Source organism: Octopus bimaculoides, chromosome 14 (assembly GCF_046866305.1).
Source record: "Octopus bimaculoides isolate indiv1 chromosome 14, ASM4686630v1, whole genome shotgun sequence".
NCBI classification, from domain to species: domain Eukaryota; kingdom Metazoa; phylum Mollusca; class Cephalopoda; order Octopoda; family Octopodidae; genus Octopus; species Octopus bimaculoides.
In genome coordinates, this window is record NC_142941.1 from 61,177,725 (window position 1) to 61,202,374 (window position 24,650).

Sequence of the window (24,650 nt, forward strand, 5' to 3'; positions counted from 1 at the left end):
AGGCTATAGTAGAAGACACTTGCCCAAGGTGCCACACAATGGGATTGAACCTGGATCCACATGGTTGCAAAGTGAGCTTGTTAACCATACAGCCAAGCCAATCTTGGGGTGGGAGGTCCTGAAAAAAGGCCAGGAGTACTGTCCTTCCTCCCAATCAAGAAAACTATGGAGAAAGGAGAGTAAGCATTAAGACTGAATGCAGCTGTTATATTTCACCTCTTTTAATGTGGTTATACTGAGTACCTATGTTGATTACAATGGTTTCTTGAGTAATTAAATTATAATAATAGCCATGGTATATTGGAGGTCTTTAATGTTGAGATAGTAACGGATGGGCTCAATAGCTTCTCTCAATGTTGACAGCGCCCAGCTGGTGTCAATAACTAATGGATACATCGATAAATCAATACACTCTGTTAATGCTCCAGTTCACTTATCTCTAAGTACAATGGTTTAAAGCTTAGAAACAGCTGTAGCTGTAGAAAACGAACCTGTGTCTTATCAACTACAAACTCCTTGAAGCAAAGGTAATTTGAGCAGGTAAGATATTGGGCTGTCAATCCCCAAGATACGAGTTCAAACCCCTTTCAGGTTTTTTAATGTCATTTTTGTCTCTGGATAAAATGCTTCATTCTATATTGTCTCATTTGATTTGTCTCTGTTGTGATGTATGCTTTAATCCTTTTGATATCAACTTACCTGAGGTTATCCTTGGTTTGCTGTTATAATCTTCCCATCAAAATACCATGTCAATTTATATTCTACACATCAGCTTAATAATCCCTTCTTGTTTCGGCACAAGGCCTGCAAATTTGGCAAGATGGTGTAAGCTGATTACACTGACCCCAGTGCTCAAGAGGTTCTTATTTTAACAACCCCAAGTGGATGGAGAGGCAAAGCTGACCATAGTGGAATTCGATCTCAGAAATTTAAAATGGATGAAATACCACTAGGCATTTTGCCATGTGTGCTAATGATTCTACCAGCTCACTGTCTTACACCAAGCTTAAAATAATGACAACTACTTTGTTAAATTTTTCCATATTTTCGAAATCAATTGAAACAAAGGCAATTTACTTCAACATAACATAAGAATTCACAGAAGAAGTTTATCCCTCAATATTTACACTAAAATAAAATTACCTAAAATAACTAATTTTAATTAACACTAAAATGTAATAATAAATAAACTAGCTACCATATAAATCGAATAGCATTTCACTATCATATACCTTTAAGATAATAACTATACCACATTAACTATATATATATATATATATATATATATATATATATATATATATATATATATATATATATATATATATATTCTTTTATTTATTTTAGTCATCTGACTGCAGTCATGCTGGAGCATGGGCTTATTCTTTGCAATTGACCCGACACTGACATCGGCCAGGTCTACTCAAGCATGGTATATCACCAAAGGTCTCAGTCACCTGTCGCTGCCTGCATGAGGCCCAACACTCGAACAGTGTTCTTTATGTGCCACCGGCATGGGTGCCAGTCAGATGGCACAGGCATCAACCACAACTCAGTTCGACAGGTCTTCAGAAGTACTGCATATTGCCTAGCATTTGAAGAGTGCTTTTAACGGGCCAGTTATGCGACACTGGCACTAGCCACAACTATGATCTCACTCAACAATCCAGAAATGTAGGTTTAAGGATATATGATTGCTTAACTGTGATAATTAATATTTCTTTTAACTGAATTGGTACAGGTGTGACTATATGGTAGGAAGTTTACTTTCCAACCACATGGTTCTGAGTTCAGTCCCACTGTGTGGCACCTTGGGCAAGTGTTTTCTACTATAGCCTCAGGACAACCAAAGCTTTGTGAGTGGATTTGGTAGGCAGAAACTGAAAGAAGTCCATCATGGGTGTGTGTGCATGTGTGTGTTTATCTCCCACCACTGCTGGTTTGCTTACCTCCCCATAACTTAGCAGTTCAGCAAAAGAGACTGATAGAATAAGTTCCAGGTTTTAAAAAAATATATAAATAAATAAATACTAGGGTTGAATCATCTAAGTGAAATTCTTCTATACAGTGCTCCAGTATGGCTGCAGCCCAATGACTGAAACAAGATAAAAGACATTTCTATGGTAGAAATATGTAATATTATTGAAATGATTTGAGCCTTGGCCATTGGTAAGGACATGTTAACTGCACTTAACTTGAAGAGAGTCGTTCACCAAACACTTTTGCATATATCATTATTTTTGTCGGAAAGGTACCCAGAACAGTAAATATGCAGGAATTTGTATAGGTTTTTGTCTGTGGAAGAACTGACATAGTATGGCTCAGTAAGCTAATAAAAACGTGCATATTAAATGAATAATTAACAGTTTTCTGGATACTAGCAACAGTGGACTACCTCACCATGGCATCTAGTTACAGCTAGGTAAACTTGGACTACAGCAAATTCTAAGTTATTAACAGGAAAGATGTAAAGTGGCGATTATTTGGAGAGCTTTAAATTCTTTAAAATATTGTTGATGATGATTGTCTGCGAGAGAACCAGATCCACGACAACAACCAGGTTGAAGGACCTTCTATATCCCCCAAGGTAACACAAATTTCTCCTATTCATGAAGCAATAGACATTTAGAATCCAAAAAGGTCAAGCTACCAATGACATCGCTTTTCCAATTACTTTGCTAAATCCTTCAAGGCAATCACTATAGTATTCTTTGGTGAATGCAGAAATCTTTTTTATATATATATATATATATATGGGAGAATTTACGTAAAAACAACAGACGAAGACAGGTGGTGTAAACAACAAATGAATGTATTAGTATAACGCTCGGGAACAGAGAAAGTCTTTAACGTTTCGAGCCTATGCTCTTCAACAGAAAGAAACAAGGAGAGAGAAAAAATATAAGTGTAGTGGTCAGCGATCTATCATGGTGAATGCCGGACAAAAGGATCACACAGGAGAGTTAAGAAGAAGGGGATATATATATATTACACACACAGATAATGTGTGAACAAAACAAAAAAAAAAAAACGTCCAGAAATGGTTGCCATCTTCAACCTCTGAAGTAATTATCAGGCAATAATTCCAGCGTTTCATCTAGGAGATTCTCCAGCAATGACAGTATTCTATGAGCAATATTGGGGTAATTTTTGGACAACTGCTCAATCAGGAAGATTCTAGTATCTGTAGGAAGGCATGCTTATAGATCACTAGCTCGGATTTCGGTTAAATCGATCCTCTTGGTCTCTACGCACGCAGGGAAATTAAAACTCAATTCACAAATGGTTTAGGACAGGGGTCAAGGAACTTTTTCAACCATTTGCCCCAAATATATTTATTTATGCCAACATTACCCCCATGATTTGAAAGGAAGAAAATCATAGATTCTTTGAATTCAAAAGGTTTATTGAATCTATTTATATGGCTATTACACTGGACAGATGCAGTGTTGCCAGAAGAAAAGTTTCTATGGTAACAAGGAACTCGCGTCTAAAGAGTCCTCATTACCCCCAAGAATTTCATTTTTAACCCCACTTGGAGTAATTTACCCCAGTTTGCTGACCCCTGGGTTTAGGGAATTGTTGACTAAAAGGTAACAATTGCAGAGACTAAAAGAAAAAAAAAAAAGCCTGGAATTGTTTTTGAAATGCATCACAAATCACAGTACTATAGAATCTTTGACCAAGACCAAACTGTTGGCCTAATTGATTCAGGATGGGTGATGCTTGTGTGCTTATGAGTGAAACACTTAAGCTCCATGCGGCTCTGGCAGATGGTAATGGCAGACTTCTGCTGGCTCCTTTAACCACAATTTTCCTCACTCTTTCCTCCTGCATCTAGCAGCTCACTTGCAACAGACTGGCGTCCTGTCCAGGTGGGGAACTTATACGCCAATGAAACCGGGAAAACCAGCCCTTATGAGCCAGGAATGGCTCGAGAAGGAACAAACAAAATAAAACACAATGTCAAGACAAGGAGACACAAACACACACAGTCACATCTGTCTATGAAATGCACACACAAAGGTTTGTTAGCTCAGAGTAATAAGACCCTTGTTACTCTGAGACACAAGCTCGAGGTTCAATGCAATGGGACTGTACCCAAAACCATTGGAAACAAACTTCCTAAATCACATGGCCATTCTTGCATCTGAAATCTTTTGAAGATTTATTACAATGAGATAGGATTGTTCCTTCACTTGCTATTTCTGTTAATTCTTCACTAGCATAGCAGTGTTGGAGTCACTTGACTGACTAACAAGCAGGGCTAAAACAAGAAACTTCAACCTCGATTCTGATTCCAACTCCTCTTTATGTAATTAAGTGGTTGTGGTCTACATATCTCATGAAGTATATGCATACGCTTGTACTTTGAGTAGATCTACATGTCATAACTGGTTTATATTAAAGAATAAGGACATTATGAGTCGGAATCAGAGTCGGTATAGCTTTACTGACTCTGACTCCAGCTATCCCTTAATTGTTACTGACTCTGACTCCAACTTCACAACCCTGCTAACAAGGCCTGGAATTCATGGTCAATGACTAAATTTTCTGGCACCATTATGTTAGTACAATGTTCTAGAACAGTGTCATGTTGGTCTGGAGATATCATGACATTTATATCTATTTCCATAAAGAATTTGTTGATTGGCATCAACAAAAAAATATTATCATATTGCTATACAAATACTATTGACACCAGTAAGCCATCGAGTTTTGCTTGGTTTTCTTTTGAGAAGACATGGAGAAGAATTTTTTTTTTTTTACATAAGAAATGCTGGCTTTCAAGTTAGACTGAAAATGGTCAAATAGAGACAGGACGTTATTATTGGTGCAAATACATTAATTATTCTGCTAAATGGCAACCAGGAATCCTGATGTAGACTACACAGGAAATGTTGGGTCAACATTCATAGCAAACAATTTATGGAAATACTCTGCCAGAAAGCAGAAGGTGGGACAAAAATACCGAATTCATGTTAACCAATCAATAATCCTAAGATACAAGAGGACTGCAACAAAGTTTCCCACTTTGGCATGCCTCCTTGCTTAGAAAACGGTAGCATTAAGCCACCAAATAGATAAATGAAATAAAACAATTTAAGTAGTATTTCGTTTCATCTCTCCAGGGAAATTCGAGGACATTTTTGTATATTTATTAAAAAGCGATATCTTCATTATTTGTGAAAAATTTCGCTTTTGCATTATTTAGTCTCCGTTTTCATCCATCTTTTCAGGGTCGATAAAATTAAAGCAATAAGTATAGATGATATGGACCTGGTCTTGTGCATAAATGAGAAACCGTTATTAACACACACACATATATATTATGGCAACCTTTTGGTTAAAGTAGCACGTTAATGAAACTGTTTCTTCGGCAATTTCCGTACAGATTTTTTTTTTATTTCTTTAATTTATTTTCAGTTGAAAAGCTTATGTTTATGCATTTTTTGTGTATATATTATGTTTGTATGTATGTAATAATGTATGCATGCATGCATATTTGTATAAGTACTATGTTTATGAATTTTTAGTGTACATACATACACTAAAATACATAAAACGATTCAACTGGAAAAAAAAAAATTGAAGAAAAAATATTTTGTACGGAAATTGCCGAACAAACACTTTCATTGTTGTGTTGCCATATATATATATATATATATATATATATATATATATGCGCGAAGAGAGAGAGAGAGAATCCTAACGTAAATCTCTTATTTCAGTGTTTATAAAAGGGACATAACTCAGATGAACACCTTTCGATTCTGCCGCCGTTAGCCGACTTGACTAAAACTCCCTTTAAAGGTGACCGACGCCTTGGAGTATCGCCTTCGTCAAGAGTTAAAGCAGTGGCTACAGAAAAGAAAAAAAAAACAACGAATAAATATAAGGTGGAAGAGAAACAAACACATAATCGAAGCCAATGCAACTCCCTTTCTGTCTCACAGACGGACACACACAAAGAGATTCCATCCACCGCTCTCAGCTTCCCAAATGACGGCATGCATCGGAGAATTTGAGATCTGCTATTATAAATTCTGTTTGTCTGAGCGTATGTCGTAGATACAACACGAGTTTCGCTTCATTAGCTGCTAAATGCATTATAAGAAAATTGGGAAAAGAGGGCGTGGCTTTAAAAATTTTTAAATATTTTTTATATATTAAAAAAGGTATATATTTTTGAAGCGAAAAAAAATTATACCGTAATAGATATATAAGCAAACTAACTCATTTGTCAACAGTTTTCTTTGTTACTGAAAGACAATTTTCAAAAATGCCGTTAATTTGGGCATTTCCGTTATTTTGGATGCCGCTATTTCGCAAGTTAACAGCAACATTGATGCAAATGCGAAGCTCATGACAGAAAGTTTTGTCGTTAGAATAGCTGAATCGATATGATAGCGTAATGAATAACGCGCCGGACAGCCTGACGAGGGAAGTCGGCTGTTCCTATCTTGTTACCCGGCAAGATAGCTTCAACGAAAGACACCAAGTCTCAACGACTCAATAATTCGGAAGAATCTAAGCGGTGGCACAACATGCTAAAAATAGCAGCTAAATCTTTCTCAAACCATACCCTACCATCTAAGGACACACTGTACAATGTAGTCGTTATACAAACAGACGGGCTGATCACGACTGGAATGCCTTATGTATTTTGACGACAAAAGCTGTAAAACAAGCAACACTCACTTTAAGAAACTATTCTACTAGCATGGTTCAATTCTAAATTGTGTATTTACCAGCATTTAGTGACCGAACATTGCTGACCTACGGAGTTTTATCGAACAGTTTTATAAGACTATCGACCTTTAATTTTACCCCGAAGATTCTCCTGCTACTTAACTTAACAGGGAACGGCAATCGGTTGTCTGGTATTCACGGGCTTATGGCAAATGAGTTGTGCAGTGAACATGAATGAGAAGAAACGAAATCCATATAGTCATCACCTAAGCCTTCATCGAGCTTTTTCGAATTTTCAACCAGAGAAAGCAAGACGAGGCTGGAGGAGAGGGAATTGCTGTTCTCCATTAATAAAAACTGGAAGGTGGATGAGAGCAACGAGAGTGGCCTGGGTGAATGGACATACCCATACACTTCAGCATGCGACTGTGGTCGGGGGCGAGGAACAGGTGACGGAATTAGGTGGTTAAACTAACATTGGATTTGAGGGCAGCAGTGTAGGGTAGGGTAAATTTTCAGATTAACACCCCCACGATTTTCACTTAAGTGTTAGAGTTAGGGTTTTAGGGTTAAGGAATTCCGTCCCTAACCGTAACCCTAACACCGTAGTGAAAATCGTGCGGGTGTTTAATCTGAAAATTTATCTAGGGTAGGCTGCCAGCACCCGGGTTAAGAAAAGTATTGCGCCATGAATCGTTAGCACTTCCAAATTTTGCACCCAGGATAACTGCTCCCGTGGCCGCGACAGTCTTCCTCTCAGAACCTTATCACATATCATTTACTGTGTTTGATGGTTGAAAAGACGCAAGGGCATTATAGACAAACCCCACCCATCTTTAGGTTAAAATATCTTTTTTTGAGTATTAAAACTTATGGGATAACCAACTTCGCATATAGGATACGGGATGAAACATTCCTTCTTTCAAAGAAAGTACGCTTATCCCATCAAATACAAGAATATGTGTACACTGGTCAATTTTCTTTCATTTCAGTTCTATGTTAACTTTCATACAATTCTTTAAACTGTTTTTGTAATGTCACCTCATCCATCAACCATATGACAATAATAAAAAAATGATGTGTTTATGCCAACACATCTAATTTACCAATTTTTTTCTTTTTTCAACAACTGTTTATATAAGAAACCTTAAGTCGTTTTCAATCATTCTTAAATACTTGAAAATAAAAGCGAAATATGAGAATCGTTTTGTACACTTTTTGGATTTTGTCGGTTCAACTTAACGCCTGCCTTTAATAAGGGAATGTGAATTAAAGCAAAAAAAGAAAAAGCATTTGACATACGGTACACAAATACACAAAGTCGATGTTTTTCCTACAAATATTTAGCAAGATTTCTTCACACACACACACACGATGTATGTGTGTAACCTATAAAAGATATTACACGTGTGCAAAAGGGACATCTCTTTTATATAGGATATTTATATAGTCGGTGTGTGTGATGCATAGTGTGTGTAATAATTGTGTGTATATATGTGTGTAATATGAATACGCGAGCGTAATATATGAAAGATACGCATTTGTTCGCAAGGGACATCTCTTATATACAGTATATTTAAAGTCTATATAGACACTATATATGTATATACACATATACAAGCAATGTATGTCTGTGTGTGTGTGTGTGTGTGTATATATATATATATATATATATATATATATAAACAAAAGCATTAATAGTAGTAGTAGTGGTGGTTGTGGTGAACTTGCACTGAGCTGACACTTCAACTCTAGCAATAACGAATTGAATGGACGAAGAGATAGAAGAGGAAGATAGACAGAAAGGGGGAGAGAGAGAGAGAGAGAGAGAGAGAGAGAGAGAGAGAGAGAGAAAGAGATAGAGATAGGCTTTGCGATACCCAAACTTGTTCTGATTGTAGTTTGTTATACAGTGTGGTCAGTGTTAAGAGTGTGCGACGGCGGGTGCTAATTCAGGGTGCATCCATATATGACGGGCTTACAGTTAAGTGACGGTACATGGAAGGTTTTTGAATGAATGGACAGAGCGCTGGATAAACAAACATGAGACAGGAGAATACAAGGGGAACGGGGGATCTGCCAACCAAATCTATCGCGGTCACAGCACACACCCTGACGTCTTTAAAAACTGAAAAGCTGGATAACGATCCGAGAAAAAAAGGGAAAAAAACCAACAAAGCTATGGTCACGGCTGGAGTTGTCGATCAAGGCTAAGTTGGTGCCAGCCAGAATGCATGATGTCCATTATAACATGTTCTGACAATGATTGTATAAGGAATATTATATACTTGGAAACAATGCACGCGCGCGTGAGAGAGAAAGAGAGAGAGGGAGAACTATATGAAATGATGGATAGATAGATAGAGATAGGGGGATATATTTGGGATAGCTAGATGAAAAAATAAGAACAGAATGCGTGCGATCGGAAGATAGATATACAATATGAGAAAGTGATTATAAAATGAGGGGAGAGAGAGAGAGGTAAATGGCTAGAAAACGGACGGGGACAGTTGGGGAAAGAGAATTAAGCAGAATGAGAGAGAGACGTCTTCACAGAATGAGAGACCTTCAGACAAAACTAGAGCTGTAACAAATAGAGACATGGAAGAATATTTAGGTAGGAAAATGAGAGAGAATATCAGATATAAGACAGACGAGGGATAGAATTTTTACATAGGCGAGAGACGGAAAAATATACAGGGAAAGAAAATTTGAGATATCAATTAGGGAGAGACAAATCGATATAAGAGGATTTATACTGGAAATAGAAAGATACTGAGAGAAGAAAGAGGGAGACAGACCGAAATCGGGAAATGAATTATATTTATGGATAGGCAGGTATAACTAGATAGATAGATAGACAGACAGGCAGATAGATAGGTAGACAGACAGTTAGATAGATAGATAGATAAAAAGATAGATAGTTAGATAGATAGATATGTACATACATATATACACACACACGAGAGACCGAAATAGGGAGATAGTAACAGAAAGGGAGAAGGAAAAATAGAATGGACGAAGAGACAAAGAGAGAAAGACAGGTAGGAAAATAAAGCCAGAAAATGGAAGAGAAAGAGAAGCAGATAGAAAAAGAGACTGTGTGTGTGAGAGAGAGAGAGAGAGAGAGAGAGAGAGAGAGAGAAAGAAAGCGTATATGTCAATGTGTGCGTGCGTTCAGAAGACGACGGTGAGAAGGTGTGCGTATGCATATACGTGTGTGTGAGTGTGTTAAGCTGGCAGACGGAAGAAGTGGAAGGCAGACAACAACACTTGGCGTCGCCTTGTCGCCGCTATGTCTGACACACGCCGCCAGCCACCACCACCGCTGCCTCTTCCTCCTCCTCCTCGTTCCTTTTTTTTTTTTTCACCACCGCCACCAACCATAACCCTCCTCCTCCTCCGCTCCGACACACCACTAACGCCACGAAGGGTGGATGGCTCGACCTGGAGGAGTTTACTGTGTGTGTGTGTATAGAACACAAACATGTATATGGGTTTTATAGTTTACATATACATGTGTGTGTGTGAGTATGACCGATTATGTGCGCACGATGGTATATATATAGTGTTTTACAGCTAATGTCATATATATATATAGTGTATGTATATATGTTTATGTGTGGATATATAGATATATATGAATATATACACACACATACACACTATCCCGTACGTAAGGCTGTATGTTAAAATACAGCCTTATTTATAGAACATTGTATATATATATATATATATATATATATGCGCGTATATTATATATACAGATATCAAATATACACGTAATTAAGATAACATTTGAACATTCTCTCTATATTATATATACTATGAATAAATATATATATATATATATATATATATATACATACATACATACACACGCACAATAATCATGTTTACGTGAGTACTTGAACGTATTGTAGGCAAGATAGCTGTGTACAACGAGTGTACATATTAGAATTGTGTAGAATGGACTTTTCGTGAACAGTTTATTTTTTATATAAAACTGCCTGTATCAGGCCGTGCGCGCGCGCGTATGTGCGTGTGTGTGTAACTGCCTAAGTACGCATTATGGAGAGCGGCTATACTTGATATAATATATATATATATACACACACACAGATACATGTATGTGTGTCTGTGTCTACGTACGTACATGTATGTATATGCACATATATATATATATTAGTAAAGAGAGAGAGATAACAGTACTTGACTTAAGTGCGTACAGCTGATTGTGTACATACATGCAGCTGGTAATATGTATGGAAGCTAGCAGAATATATAGATCTGTGGTTCGTATGTATGCATAGAACTGTGTGTGTATGTAGAGAGAGAGAGAGAGAGAGACAGACAGACAGACAAACAGACGAGAGCAGGTTGTTGTTTTACCCCGTGTCAGTCTTGATCGAACATCCACAGACAATCGCAACCACGAACGCATTTTTCTTTCAGGAATAAAGTAAACTGGAATTATATTATCCAGTGTCGCTCTTTCTCTTTTTTTTTAAAAATAAAAGTCTTAAGGTGTGGGTCGAAGGAGATTTGGCTGCTATGTCTAATAGTCAGAGGCTGTCTCGTTGGGTCGATTAGTGTGTGTGTACGTGTGTGTGTGTATGTAATAGAGCTAGCTAGTTGGGTCTGGATGTATATACAAAATCGTCAGCTTCTGTTTTGTAGAACATATACAGCGAAGAGTGTATATTTATAGAAGTGACAGTGAGTGTGAATATACAGATTGCGCAGTGGGTATATACATACATAATATATATGTATATATATAGAGAGAGATAGATAAAGAGAGAGAGAGCGAAAGAGCTTGTTTGTTGCATGTGTATACCACTCAGTGAAATAAACAAAGAATAGAATGCATCCGATTATATAGTAATAGAGTGTTGTAGTATATTATAGTCATTGTGTACTGTATTTACAGGATAATGAACTATACCATATTTATACAGCAACGGTGTGCTGTACTGTATCATAGTAATACTGTGTTGTATTTGTATAATAATGGTGTATTTCACTGTACTATATAATAATGGTTATCGGTATTGTTAAACAGTAATGATATACTGTAAAAGGAAGTGCACAGTATTCCAGTCCGTGATAATAATTGTGAACTGTACTATATTATCGATTTGAGGGTGATTTGTATGTGTGTATATTATATCGTATTGTAGTTATGGTGTACCGTATCATATATATATATATATATATATAGTAACCGTTTAACATTATTTATACTGAAGAAATGTATAAATAGTGTTGGTATACTGAAGGGTAGATAGAAAAAAAATGTATAGAAGCATGTGATTTCACGAAAGGGGAGCTTGGCTGTCGTTTCTAAGCAAGTCAAGCTACCACATAAATGCTATTCAGTTGGACGGATGGTCCCTCCTGAGGTGTATAGTGTAGAAGAATGAGAAGTGTGTAGAAGAAAGATATAGTCGGTCTAATATACTGTGTTATATAGTGATAAAGATAATGTAATAGAATGCAACGCTTAGTGCTAGAGGCTTCGTCGAGTTAGTAGGAAGCTTTACTTGTGTGTGTGTGTGTGTGTGTGTGTGTGTGTATTTACCACAAGTTGAGCTCGGTCCTGGACCAGCGCACATTGGATCAACCGATTTCAAGCCCTGGAACCTCCAGTATTTAGAATTATAATTATTTATTTATTTATCATCATCATCATCATTATTATATATTATAATTTTGGCAAGAGTAACTACATTATCCAATATTTCCTGTCTATTTTCGGACTAACTATTTGGTATGGAGAGAGAAAGAGAGGGGATTTTTTGACTGCTATTTCGAATAGGTCAAGCAACAATATTAGAGGCTCCTTGTTGGTAGTAAAGACAACCTAAAACATAGACAACTGTTGCTGCTGCCGCTACTATTACTACTATTACTTGTAGTACCACAGTAACAATAGCTAAAGAACAATATGCGATGGGGGGGGGGGAGGCCCTCTGTGTGGTCAGTCGTTCGATGGGCTAGAAACTGCAGTCAAAACCTTCTTCAATTATAACCTACCATCAGACTGTATCTAAGGCTACACGGAATAAAGTTCTTAGTATTTTATATTGTTATTACTGTTAGTAGTAGTAGAAGTATTACTAGTCGTGACAACAACAAACTGGATGGCCGTAAATGGACTGATTTTCATCATAGTCTGCTCAAAGACGACTAGAGACCAAACAACAGAATGGAAAATACATGCATAATTATGTGTGTGTGTGTGTGTGTGTGTGTGTGTGTACACGCACACTTTCACGAGATTTGTATGTTTAGGACGCGTTGAATATTACTTATCTATATACATATACATTATGTGTGGACACACATACACACGGTGGTACTACTACTACCACTGATACTACTTATTAACGTTTCTCATTATCATCGTCAACAATACACGGGGCAGTTATGAAACCACTCCACTGCTAAAAGTAACAGCCAAATTTCCTCAGATCACAGCTTATCAGATATTTAAAATACAATGCAAGATATATATTCGACAACGCAGGTCTAGTGAAAGAGGGAAAAAAAAATATGAAGATAGCCGGAATGTTTTTGATCACTGGTAGGTCGACCCTACAACGCCTGACCTGGGGTTAAACAGCAGATACTAATGGTGCTTAAATGTCAATAATGGTACATGGCAATATATCTTAGAAGTGTTGTCGACTAAGTCGGTCTGCAAATACTACTAAAGGCTAGTTGTTGATGGTGAAATTGTATAAACGAGAAGGTACAGGGGAAAAAATGGCTACTGCACTGTGTAGAGTATAAGTGTTTTAAATCATAAGTGTGTATATGTATATATGTGTGTGTGTGTGTGTGTGTGTGTGTTGTGAGTGAGAGAGGGAGAGAATGAGTGCGCGTGTGTGTATATATATATATATATATGCAGATACATGTACACGTGTGAGCGTGCGTGGGCGCATATTGCATGTATTGATGGAATTGAATTCTTTGTATACACTTTTGTGTATACATACTTTTAACATACATACCATAGATCGACAGAAATGGGAGGACAACTATAAATAAATGCATGCAGGTCTATCGAAGGTGTGTGTGTCGTGTGTGTGTGTGTGTGTGTGTGTGTGTGTGTGTGTGTGTACCAGTGATGCGAAAAATGAAACATGCTGGCCTATTTTTAAAGAAATATATACGGGGGCATTGGCTGTTTGGTAAGAAACTCGCTTCCCAACTACATCGTTTCGGTTTCAGCCCCTCTGCGTGGTACCCGAGGCAAGTATCTTCTCCTATAGCCCTCGGTCGAATAATGCCTACCAAACCCACTCACAAGGTTTGGTTGGCCCAAGGCTTAACAGGGGAGCTGAACCCAGAACCATGTGGCTAGGCAGCAAACTTCTTATCACAAAAACATACTTGCGCCTTATATATATATGTGTGTGTATATATATATATATACACACACACACACACACAAGGCGGTGTTCCACCATGGCCACAGTCAAATGACTGAAACAAGTAAAAGAATTTGCGTGTGTGTGTGTGTATATATATATATATATATATATATATATATATATATCCACAGAAGCGGCATGGCTACTTCATTTGTACCAGCGACACAAAGAAAAGCACTCGGAGCATACTGCCAAGTGGTTGGTCTTAGGAAGGACATCCAGCCACACAAAGACCATGCCAAAGCAGATACTATAACACAGTGTCGTCCTTGGGACCTGTCAAACCTGTCCAACCCATGCCAGCATGGAACGAACACACTAAATAACGACGATGCGCACGCTTTCGATTTTGTTTCCTTCTCAATAGAAATCATGTACACACGATTGTTTCCGATCTCATTCTATGGTTACCATGTTGCATACAAAGACTGTAACAACACAGTAGGTTTGACATGTTTATATAAAACATAAAATACATATCGATATACATCAAACACACACACACACACACATATATGTATGCTGCCATATTCGGAGATGGTCATATTTTTTTGCAAATTAACCACACGCACTATATACTCGTTCTTCACTTCAGCTTTATCATTGTTATTATCATTTTCCTATCTTTTGTTCGAAATCTTTCATCACACGTCTTGTGACCTCTTCAGCAACTCTCCATTCCATGTATCCCCTGTTTTGTTTAGTCCACAGGTGTGTGTGTGTGTGTGTGTATGTGTATATATATATATATGTATATATATATACATATATATATATATATATATTACACACATACACACTATATATATAATTTGTAAATTATACATTAATATACAAATGATATTCTTTCCTGGTTACTATCAATCAGTGGCCATGCTACAGAATCTCTTTGGAATTCAAAATGCTTACAGAACATAAGTCTCCAAAGCAGTCACTCTAGTTTTGTTGTTGTTGAACTTCACCATCTGGACAAGAGCCAATATTGCATATATTATGTGCATGGCTAGGCACAGGCATTATCATTTGCTTAAAAGGTTGGCTTTGCCACCATGTAGCCACATGGTTCAGTCGTACTGTTTGTTACATTGAGCTACTGTGCTCCAATAGCATTGGGCCAACAAAAGCTGTGAGAGTAAAATTGGTAAAGAGAATCTGAAAGAAACCTGTGTTATCTATTTATCTATATGTGAGTGTAAGCATCCATCAATATCCTCTTTATCTTGAGATCACACACTGATTGTAAAGAACACCACTGCTCATAAATAAAGAGAAAGAAAAAAAAAGACTGCCATTTGTTTGCAATCTTCCCTGACAACATGGCCAGACATTACCTTGCTTGAAAACAGTACAAGGCTGATAAGAGGAAGAGCATCTGACTACAAAATCTGCCTCAAAACATTTCATCCCTGACTCATGCAGGTGAGGAAAACTGGATGTTAAAACGATTATGATATATGCTTGTTTCTCTATGTATGCATGTATGTATATATGTATACTTATGCACACATATTGATATTAATATGCACGCATGTATATAAATATATCAACATTAGCCTTCACAGTCAATTATTGTGCATATTGTCTTGTTAACAAACTTAAATATTTGTTGTACCTCATATTTTGTAAATTAAAAGTATATTTGTTATCACCCAATCATGGTCAGCCTAATGCTTTTGTATCACCCTGTCTGTCTTTCATACACCATTTACAGAGTAGCATTAGTTACACAAATCAACTAGAACACCAAACTCAGTGGTCCTGTTCATAAAAAGTGACGAGATTGCTATGGTCTTCAGGCAACAGCTGATGAGAGTCTGTTAACACTGTTTCTGTTGTCCAATGTACTTTATCTATCTTTGCTTAATTTCTCTTCTGACCACATCACTCCATCATGTATACACACACACACAACTAAAAAAAAAAAACATATATAAGAATACATACAAATAAAATTATATTCCAATGTATATGCAACTATATACATATATTCTATACAAACATACATATGCATCTCTTATTTGAAGCCAGTTTCAGTATAATGAGAAGAACATCCATATATAAAATATCTAAAATAACTTGCTCGTCCATCATGAACAAACCAGTATCAAACACACAGTTGTGCTATATAGCTTCATTCATGCTGGCAAAGATTGGAGGAGCAATATATTTAGGTATTTTCTATAAGGATAGCCTTCTAACAAAACCAGCTTCAAGTAAGAGATTTAATGTGTGCTTATATACAATATATGTATACAAATGATGAATTTATACAAATATATAGGAATAATTTATGTAACTATATATTATACATACATATAGTTATTGCTGGCCTTGTGCCTATGTCAGAATATATAATATACATACATCAAGGGATAATATAAACCTCTCTCTCTTTTTATATATATATATATATATATATATATATATATATATATATATAGAAATGGCAAGACAACAAAAGAATGAAAGAGACCTCGATATTATGTAGAGGAATTTATCTGTAATATATATATACATATATATAAACACATATACATGCGTATAAATTCTTTTGCTTGTTTCAGTCATTTGACTGTGGCCATGCTAGGAGCACCACCTTTAGTCGAACAAATCGATCCCCAGGACTTATTCTTTGGTAGTCTAGTACTTAGTCTATCGGTAACTTTTGCCGAACCACTAGTATACGGGGACGTAAACACACCAACATCGGTTGTCAAGCGATGGTGGGGAGGGGGACAAACGCAGAAACACAAACACACGATTCACATGTGGTTACATTTTGATATATATATATATATATCAAAATGTAACCACATGTGAATCGTTGGTGAATTTCTCCCTCCGTCTTCCCTTCTATTGGACTTTCCTCTGTTTCAGAAGAAGAGCGTCTGCTCGAAACGTTAAACCATCTTTCTTTCCTTCCCTGAGCGTCTGCTAATACTTTACATGTACCACGTCCTCGCCTTATTGTTTAATCCAATGAAAAGAAGAGGGCAAAGAAAACTCTTAAACACATCTTTAATTAGTATTTTCTTTGTCTTCTCATTGTATATATATATATATATATATATATATATATATATATATATATATAAACAATTTAATATTAAACTTTAGAGCTTATTTAATTTTTGACAATGTCTCCGAAGCTTTAGCTCACCAGCCGCCGTCAGAGCGATATGCGTGCGCGCAAGGCCTCCGCCGGTCAAATTAGGCTATGCATCTTGCTTCTGCATGTAGGTGTAGACCAGGACAAGGTTTCTTCTGATGGAATTGCAGTTGTCCATACATGCAATTCTTTTCCCACTCCACACGATCGCTGATTTCAAACTGAAGACCAGCAAGGAAAGCCCGGCACAACTTGGCACCAGTGTCTTCGCAGCCGTTTATACAATTCAGAACCGGAACAGATAGTGCAACAGATGCAACAAAGTTAACTCGTTCGGACTCTTAGAATTCCGCTGATCCACTTCCATCGATCGAATAAGATAAACGACAAAGTTGACCTCGGTGGGATTTGAACCCAAGGCGCAGAGATTTGAAACAAATATCACTAAGTAATGAATATTCAACGCTCTGATGATTCTGCTAACCTCCCTCATAGTATGTGTAAATGTGTGTAGACATACATACATACATACACACACACACACATGTGTGTACGTTCGACTTAATTCAAAGACTAGGACCAATCATATGACGAACAACTTAATACAATTTAAAAAGTAAAATCAAAGCACAGAGCTTTATGAAAAATATGACCTGTATGTCTGTATATTTATGAGAGACGGTGTGAAAAGGCAGTAAAACATACACAAACACAATACTTACTGAAGACAATAAGAACGATGAACGGCCATAAACAAATATCTATAAATACATACCACAATAGACAGAGAAATATTTGTACCCACACGACATTACAACTCGCATTCTACTCAAGAAACAGAGAAGGGTATATATATAAACTCACATCCCAATATATATGCAATATTATATACGTGTATAACACAACAGGGGCGGAAAAATGCCCCAACATTTGGTGCGAAAGACAATAAACAATGAGGTTAGTATTGACTATGATAGATAGATAGATAGATAGTAGTGGAAGTTTCTCCTTACTCACTTCTCTTACTCAATCACCCTCCAATTAAAAATAGACCAGGACAAGGGACCGAACCTAATTCCCACCGCAATATTCCCAGAGATCGGTTGGGGAGCAACAGCCAGAAACACACACACATATATAAATATATATATATACATATATATATAAGCAAACACAGAGTAATCTATTTATGAATGCATTGTGTTCATATAGTAATAAGACAATAGACGTATATGCATATATATATATATATATATATATATATATATATATATATATATATACACACACACTCACAGGTAAATATATGTATGTGAGTATACTATATGTATATGTAAACATAATACATATAAATTTCCAGTAGCGGCTTTAATGAGATAAGCGACCGATAAAACAATGAAAACTCACCTATGTGTGTCACCAACCACACACGTACATACTATAAAGTTTTGCTTGCCTATAACGACATAGGTATGTGTGTATCTATCTACACACACACACACACATATATATATAAAACAAATAATAAATGAGTATATGCATATATACGTACAGGTAGGTATGTGCATATATACACGCGTGCACAAGTACATAAAAATTGCAGACCTACACTTGTAAATGACAGGCATACTCTACGTACAGTTACATGAGGACATACCTATCTACCTACATACATACATAGAAAATGCACAGCTTTCATAGTGGCAAAAAAAAAAAAAAAATTAACCCAGCGCCTAAATAGTTACCATACGAACCAAGAAAGGAGCGCTTTCTTGGTCGGACGACTCAGCTAGAAATAGCAGCAAAATTTCTCTGATGCACACCGAACTGCCTTAGCAGAGGACACATTAGATATAGACGTGTGTTGGGGTGTGAAAAAAAACCCCCGGATAGTCACGGCTGGAATGCTTTTGATCAATGGTTTATCTCGTCCAAGCTTACCGAGAGTTAAGCAATAACAATAGACCCTACGTGGTCCCGAGATCTGCAAGAAATAATAACGAGTCTCTCAAATCATTCCCTTAGACTCATTAACTAACGGTAGACATTCAAGTTCTATTTCTTAAAAAGAGAGAAAGACGGTTATGGTTATTGCTGGAACAATTTTAATCGATCCAGGCTGAGTTGGTACGAAACAACCAGAAGGGAGATCCATTATTATATTATATTTTGTATATGCGATGGGAGAGGAAATAAACTATTTATTGTGGGGTGTTTACAGTGCCAGTATATACAAGAGGCATAAAATATCCGGGTACTACTCAGTAAGGTGTCTGGAACATAAGACAAAAAACCTCAGAAAAGCTGCACAGGGCGTGTATGTGAAATACATATATATCGGGTTCATTTGAGTATACATACATTTATACTATATAAACATTTGAGAATCTGCACTAATTTTGTACGGAGTTCATTTATGTAGGAGGAACTTGTAATGTAAACACGTGTATGTATATTTATACGTACGATACAGTGTGCTTATATGCGTATAGCTGATGACTACACAGTATGTGTGTAAATGCAAGTTGTCTAAGTACAACATGTATATGTGTAATTAAGGGTATCTATGTAAGGTTGTTTAGTACAGAGTACTACACAACCTTACATAGACGTGTATAACGTGTGTATATGATTCTGTATTGGATGCGTGTGTATAGTACAACGTCATGTGTTGCATGTGTATAAGAATCTAGGAGTACATCGATCTGTATGCACAGATGTCTAATACAGGACATATGTGTATAACTGAGTATTACATGACACATGTATGCTTATAGCAGTATCGCATTAGATACACGTGTTTCTATTAACTTTGAAAGGCACGGTACATATCTGAGCACACCTGTAACACACGACATATAATAATATGGTAATGATATAAGGAATACACAGGTGAATGTTCGATCTATATTTTACTGATGCTCTCTTGTTCATCTGTATTGTGCCAGGTATACACACATACACACACACCGTGCGTAAATGATGTCCACATGATAGTATCGACGTTAAAATATCTATGTAAAGTTAGACATGTATATATAGATATGAAGACACATCTAAAGTGCGTTAACATACGCAAATGATGTGTACAGTACTTGTGTAAAACTTTATAGAGCGCGGTAGATTTGTATAACTTGCTATATACAGACTGTGAATGTGATGTGATGTGATGTGATGTGTGTGTGTATATATATATATATATATATATATATATATATACACACACACACATTCAGTGAGTATACAGCAAGATGAGTACAAATCTTCAATATATTTTGTGTGTGTGAATATATATATATATATGCACGCATACACAGATGTAGAGTAGCTGTTCGCAGTGTCATTCATTCATAAATATACAGAGGTCGTTTGTGTGCATACATATTAATGTGTTTAAAAACGAACAGCTGGATTTGTATATGCATATGATCAAATGAACAAGAATGAACGATTTTATTGTGTCTAAGTGTATATATATATATATATATATATATACACACGCACAACAACATTAAATAAAAAGGATAGAGGCAAGAGAAATAAGCATAATATTAAGTTACATTTCAAACATTGGCGAAAGCATAGTGCTATTATAGTTCCAGTGAACCGAAAGCTTGTTAAATACATCTGATAGAAATTCGAGGCGTCGAATAGCCAAGTTGGACCCGGTAGAATTTGAACTCAGCGCGTAAACTGATGTAACTCAATATCGCAAAGCGATTCAACCAATTTCCCGTTACCCCGGAAGTATAAAAATAAAGGGCAAAGTTTTGGAATAGCTGTCCCCCGAAATCTTAACCTCATGGGAAAGGAAACGAGTAGAGTTTTGGCTGGGGTTGTTTTTTTTTTTCTTCTTCTTCTTCTTCTTCTTCAGTGTTTAGTATTCCAATTTAGTGTTTCCTTTCATACAATGAAAATTACGATTCTGGAGGAAAAAATTAAATAAAAAAAAACTTTCCAAAAATCTCAATTCTTTTATATTTTTGCACCCTAAACTTCCGTAGTCAGTTTCATCTCCATTATGAGACTTGGAGGGACAAGCTATTCCAAAACTCTACAAGGCAAATTGAATTGAAGGGATTCGAACTCGGGACATAAAGGGCCGTAACTAAAGACAGCCATGTATTTTGTCCGACACTAACGATTCCTCTAATCCGATAATTTCTCACATAGGGTTAACAAATAATACAAAAACTTCACCAGAAATAAATTAGTGGCAACGGTAAAGAATACGCACACCACCCGTTTTCGGCGTAACCCTAAACCTAATCCTAAACGCCGAAAACGGGTGGTGTGCATATTCTTTATATTATAAAATTGGTATTTCGTCTTTATAACTAATGTCTTCTACGTGCTGTTCCTTAGAGCATTAAAAGAAATTATCATCATTATTATTGAATAGTGGGTTGGCAGAATCCTGTCTTTATGACAAGTATCAATAATAAACATGCCGGTTTAAAATCAATGGCTGTGTTTCGGAGTTCCATACCTCATAAGAAAGTGAAGGGGTACGATTTCCCATTTTTTTTTTTACAGAATCGTAATTTCAAACTATTTCAAAACTCTTCCTAGTTTCTTATATAGGTTACAGGTTTAAAACTTTTGGTAGAGGTTGGCAACTGATTTCGATTTATAACCGAGGGAGGATGAAGAACAAAGTCGATTTCGACAGGATTTCAACTCGGAAATGTAAAAACAAAAAACAAACTGTAACTTAAATACTGCAAGACATTAATTATTATGTTCGGTGCTTTAATGATTCTGCCAAACCAGCAACAACTTTTCTGATGTTTTTAAAGAAAGGTCCTAGTTGCACGAGCCATAGTTGATAGACGTGTTACCACTAAGTCATATATATATATATATATATATATATATATATATACACACACTAGACATTTTATACATACATACTCCAAATGGTCAGACACATGTTTTGTTTGTTAATTATGTTTCAGTGCTTTTTTTTTTTTTAATTTTTTCAAAACTTACCTGTGTTCAGTAAGAGACTCCAGTGGTAAGGATTACAGCATACATAGTAAGGATCATCTCCACTTGTGCAACAAGGCAGTCTCTTCAGTTCCGTGCTCGGTCCAATATCTGGCCACCGCCACAGTTGGCAGCAAAGGACGTGCGCCGCTACCGTCCGCCGACCCAGGCGAAGTTCGCCCTTCGGCAGGAGTACACAGTCGGTCGTCTCGCCGCCCTTACTCTCAACAGACTGAAGCAAGACGTTCAATTGGGGCTCAGTTAGTCTTTTCAGCATTGAATGGGACACAGCCTTCAGTTCCATCTCGTCCGTGCACGGTGACACAGATGGCGTTGGCGAGGGACATGATGATGATGAGGAAGATGAGGATGATGACGATGATGATGAGGAAGATGACGATGATGATGGTGACGATGACGACGACGACGACGACGACCCGTTGTTATTGTGGTTAATGTTGTTGTTGTTGTTGTGTTGATGATTGCTTTTATGTTGTTGATGGTTGTTGTGTTCGTGTTGTTCTGTTTGTTGGTGATGTTGGTCGAGGTTGTTGTGCGACTGGTGCAGCCGGGGTTCGTTTTCGTCGTTTTCCTGTACGAGTTCATGTTGTTGATGGTATTGGTGATGGCGGTGATGGTGGTGGTGGTGGTAGTGCTGTTGTTTTTGTTCTTGCGTGTCACCAACATTGGCACCCAAGCCCGTGCCACAGCAACCGACATTAGTGTCACTACCTCCGCCGCCGCTACCACCACCACAACCACAACCCGTGCCACCTGCGCAACAGCAAACAAGCGTGCCGCCGCCACAACAGCAACCACCACCACTACCACCACCCGTGCTGCCGCTACCTGCGCCACCGTTTTCAGTCGTACCCGAGGTTTCATTGTGTAGAATGCGATTTTTCCACAAGCGCTTCACAAGGGCGTTACGTTTAATAGAACGGAACATGAAACATTTGGCTGACCTGTTACAGTAACGTCTCCATACATAAAACCAGTAGACACGGCTGGTCTCCTTGGTGGTGGGCACACGATGGTTGATAAACGTGATGGTGGGACTGCGGCGACAACGACGACGACAGGGGGCAATTGGGACAGCAGCGACTACAACAATTAATATAACTGCAATGGCACCATGAATAGCTACAATAACTGTGGTTATTATATTGGTAATAGTTGTTGTAGAGGCTATGGCAGTTAGATAGCACCTACCACCACTGCTTGTCTCCTTAATAATAATGGTGGTGGTGGGCAGGAGCTGTCTAGGGAACGTAATGGTGTGTGTTGATATTGATGCTGGTCGGTGGACGGGAAGATATCTGGTGTAACGTTGAGATTAGTGGACAGATCTGTGGTGTAGTGCGAAGACGTGATTAACAAGTTAACAAGAGTTAATACTGCTGCACATACAACAATAACAGCCGCAGCAAATGCTACTGTTACGGTTGTAGTACGGTTATTCTTACAGTAAAATGTATCTTCACGCCTGGTAACGGTGATAGTAGTGGTGGTGGTGGTGGTATTGGTGCGTTGTTTCTTTCTTTTTTTTTTTTGTTTGTTCAATAGACGGATAATCGTGATGATGATGATGATGGTGGAGTGGGGGTGGGGGTTAGAGTGAAGACAAGAACAACTACAACAGCAATCAAACAATACAAACTCGCCAACAAAAAAAAAATAGATGAAAAATACCCCCACTACAACAACAATTCAGACATGCATTGCTGACCACAACCACAACAACAACGTTAACTGACTTCCCGCTGGTATGGTGTTCGTGTTGTGTTGATAGTAGTAGTAGTAGTAGTAGCAACAGTGGTGATCTTCGCTTTCTATTGTAATAAATCCTTGCTTCTGCTTATCTGATGACAGTGGATGTTGTTATGGAAGTGTGTTTATATATACGTATATATATATATATATATATATATATATATATATATATATATATATATATATTTATATATTATTAAATATATATATATATATATCTTTTCCTTGATATTGCAATGCTGGTCTATACATTAATATAATGTATAATACATAACATACATATATATACACATATATATATATATATATCTTGTAATGGTATTGATGCATATAATAATAGAATGTATAGTGTGTGTGTGTGTATATATATATATATATATATATATATATATAGGTATATATATATATTGTACAAGAAGAGCAAGCGTATGCTATTTTTTGTGTAATATTTTTCTCTCCAGTTCTCAGCTATATTCCATTTTATCGCTCCGCCAGGGTAAAAACTGTTGTAACAGTAGTAATAATAATAATAATAATAATATTAGTTGTAGTAGTAGTAGGAGCAGCAATGATGGTTATAATGGTACTGCTATATTCCAGCTGGTCTGGTTCAGTTTGGTTAGGTATGATACAAGTATATG

General features: G+C 36.9%; 1 protein-coding gene across 1 annotated transcript in view; it reads right to left on the reverse strand.

Annotated features, from left to right (window-relative positions):
• Positions 1-24,159, reverse strand: part of LOC106870530 (SMAD family member 6) — a 112,447-nt gene extending 88,288 nt beyond the window's left edge. The window contains exon 1 of the mRNA XM_089363149.1: positions 22,240-24,159. Coding sequence (XP_089219275.1) covers positions 22,240-23,185 — 946 coding nt within the window. The 5' untranslated portion in view covers positions 23,186-24,159. The remainder of the gene's footprint in view (positions 1-22,239) is intronic.
• Positions 24,160-24,650: the final 491 nt, after the last annotated feature.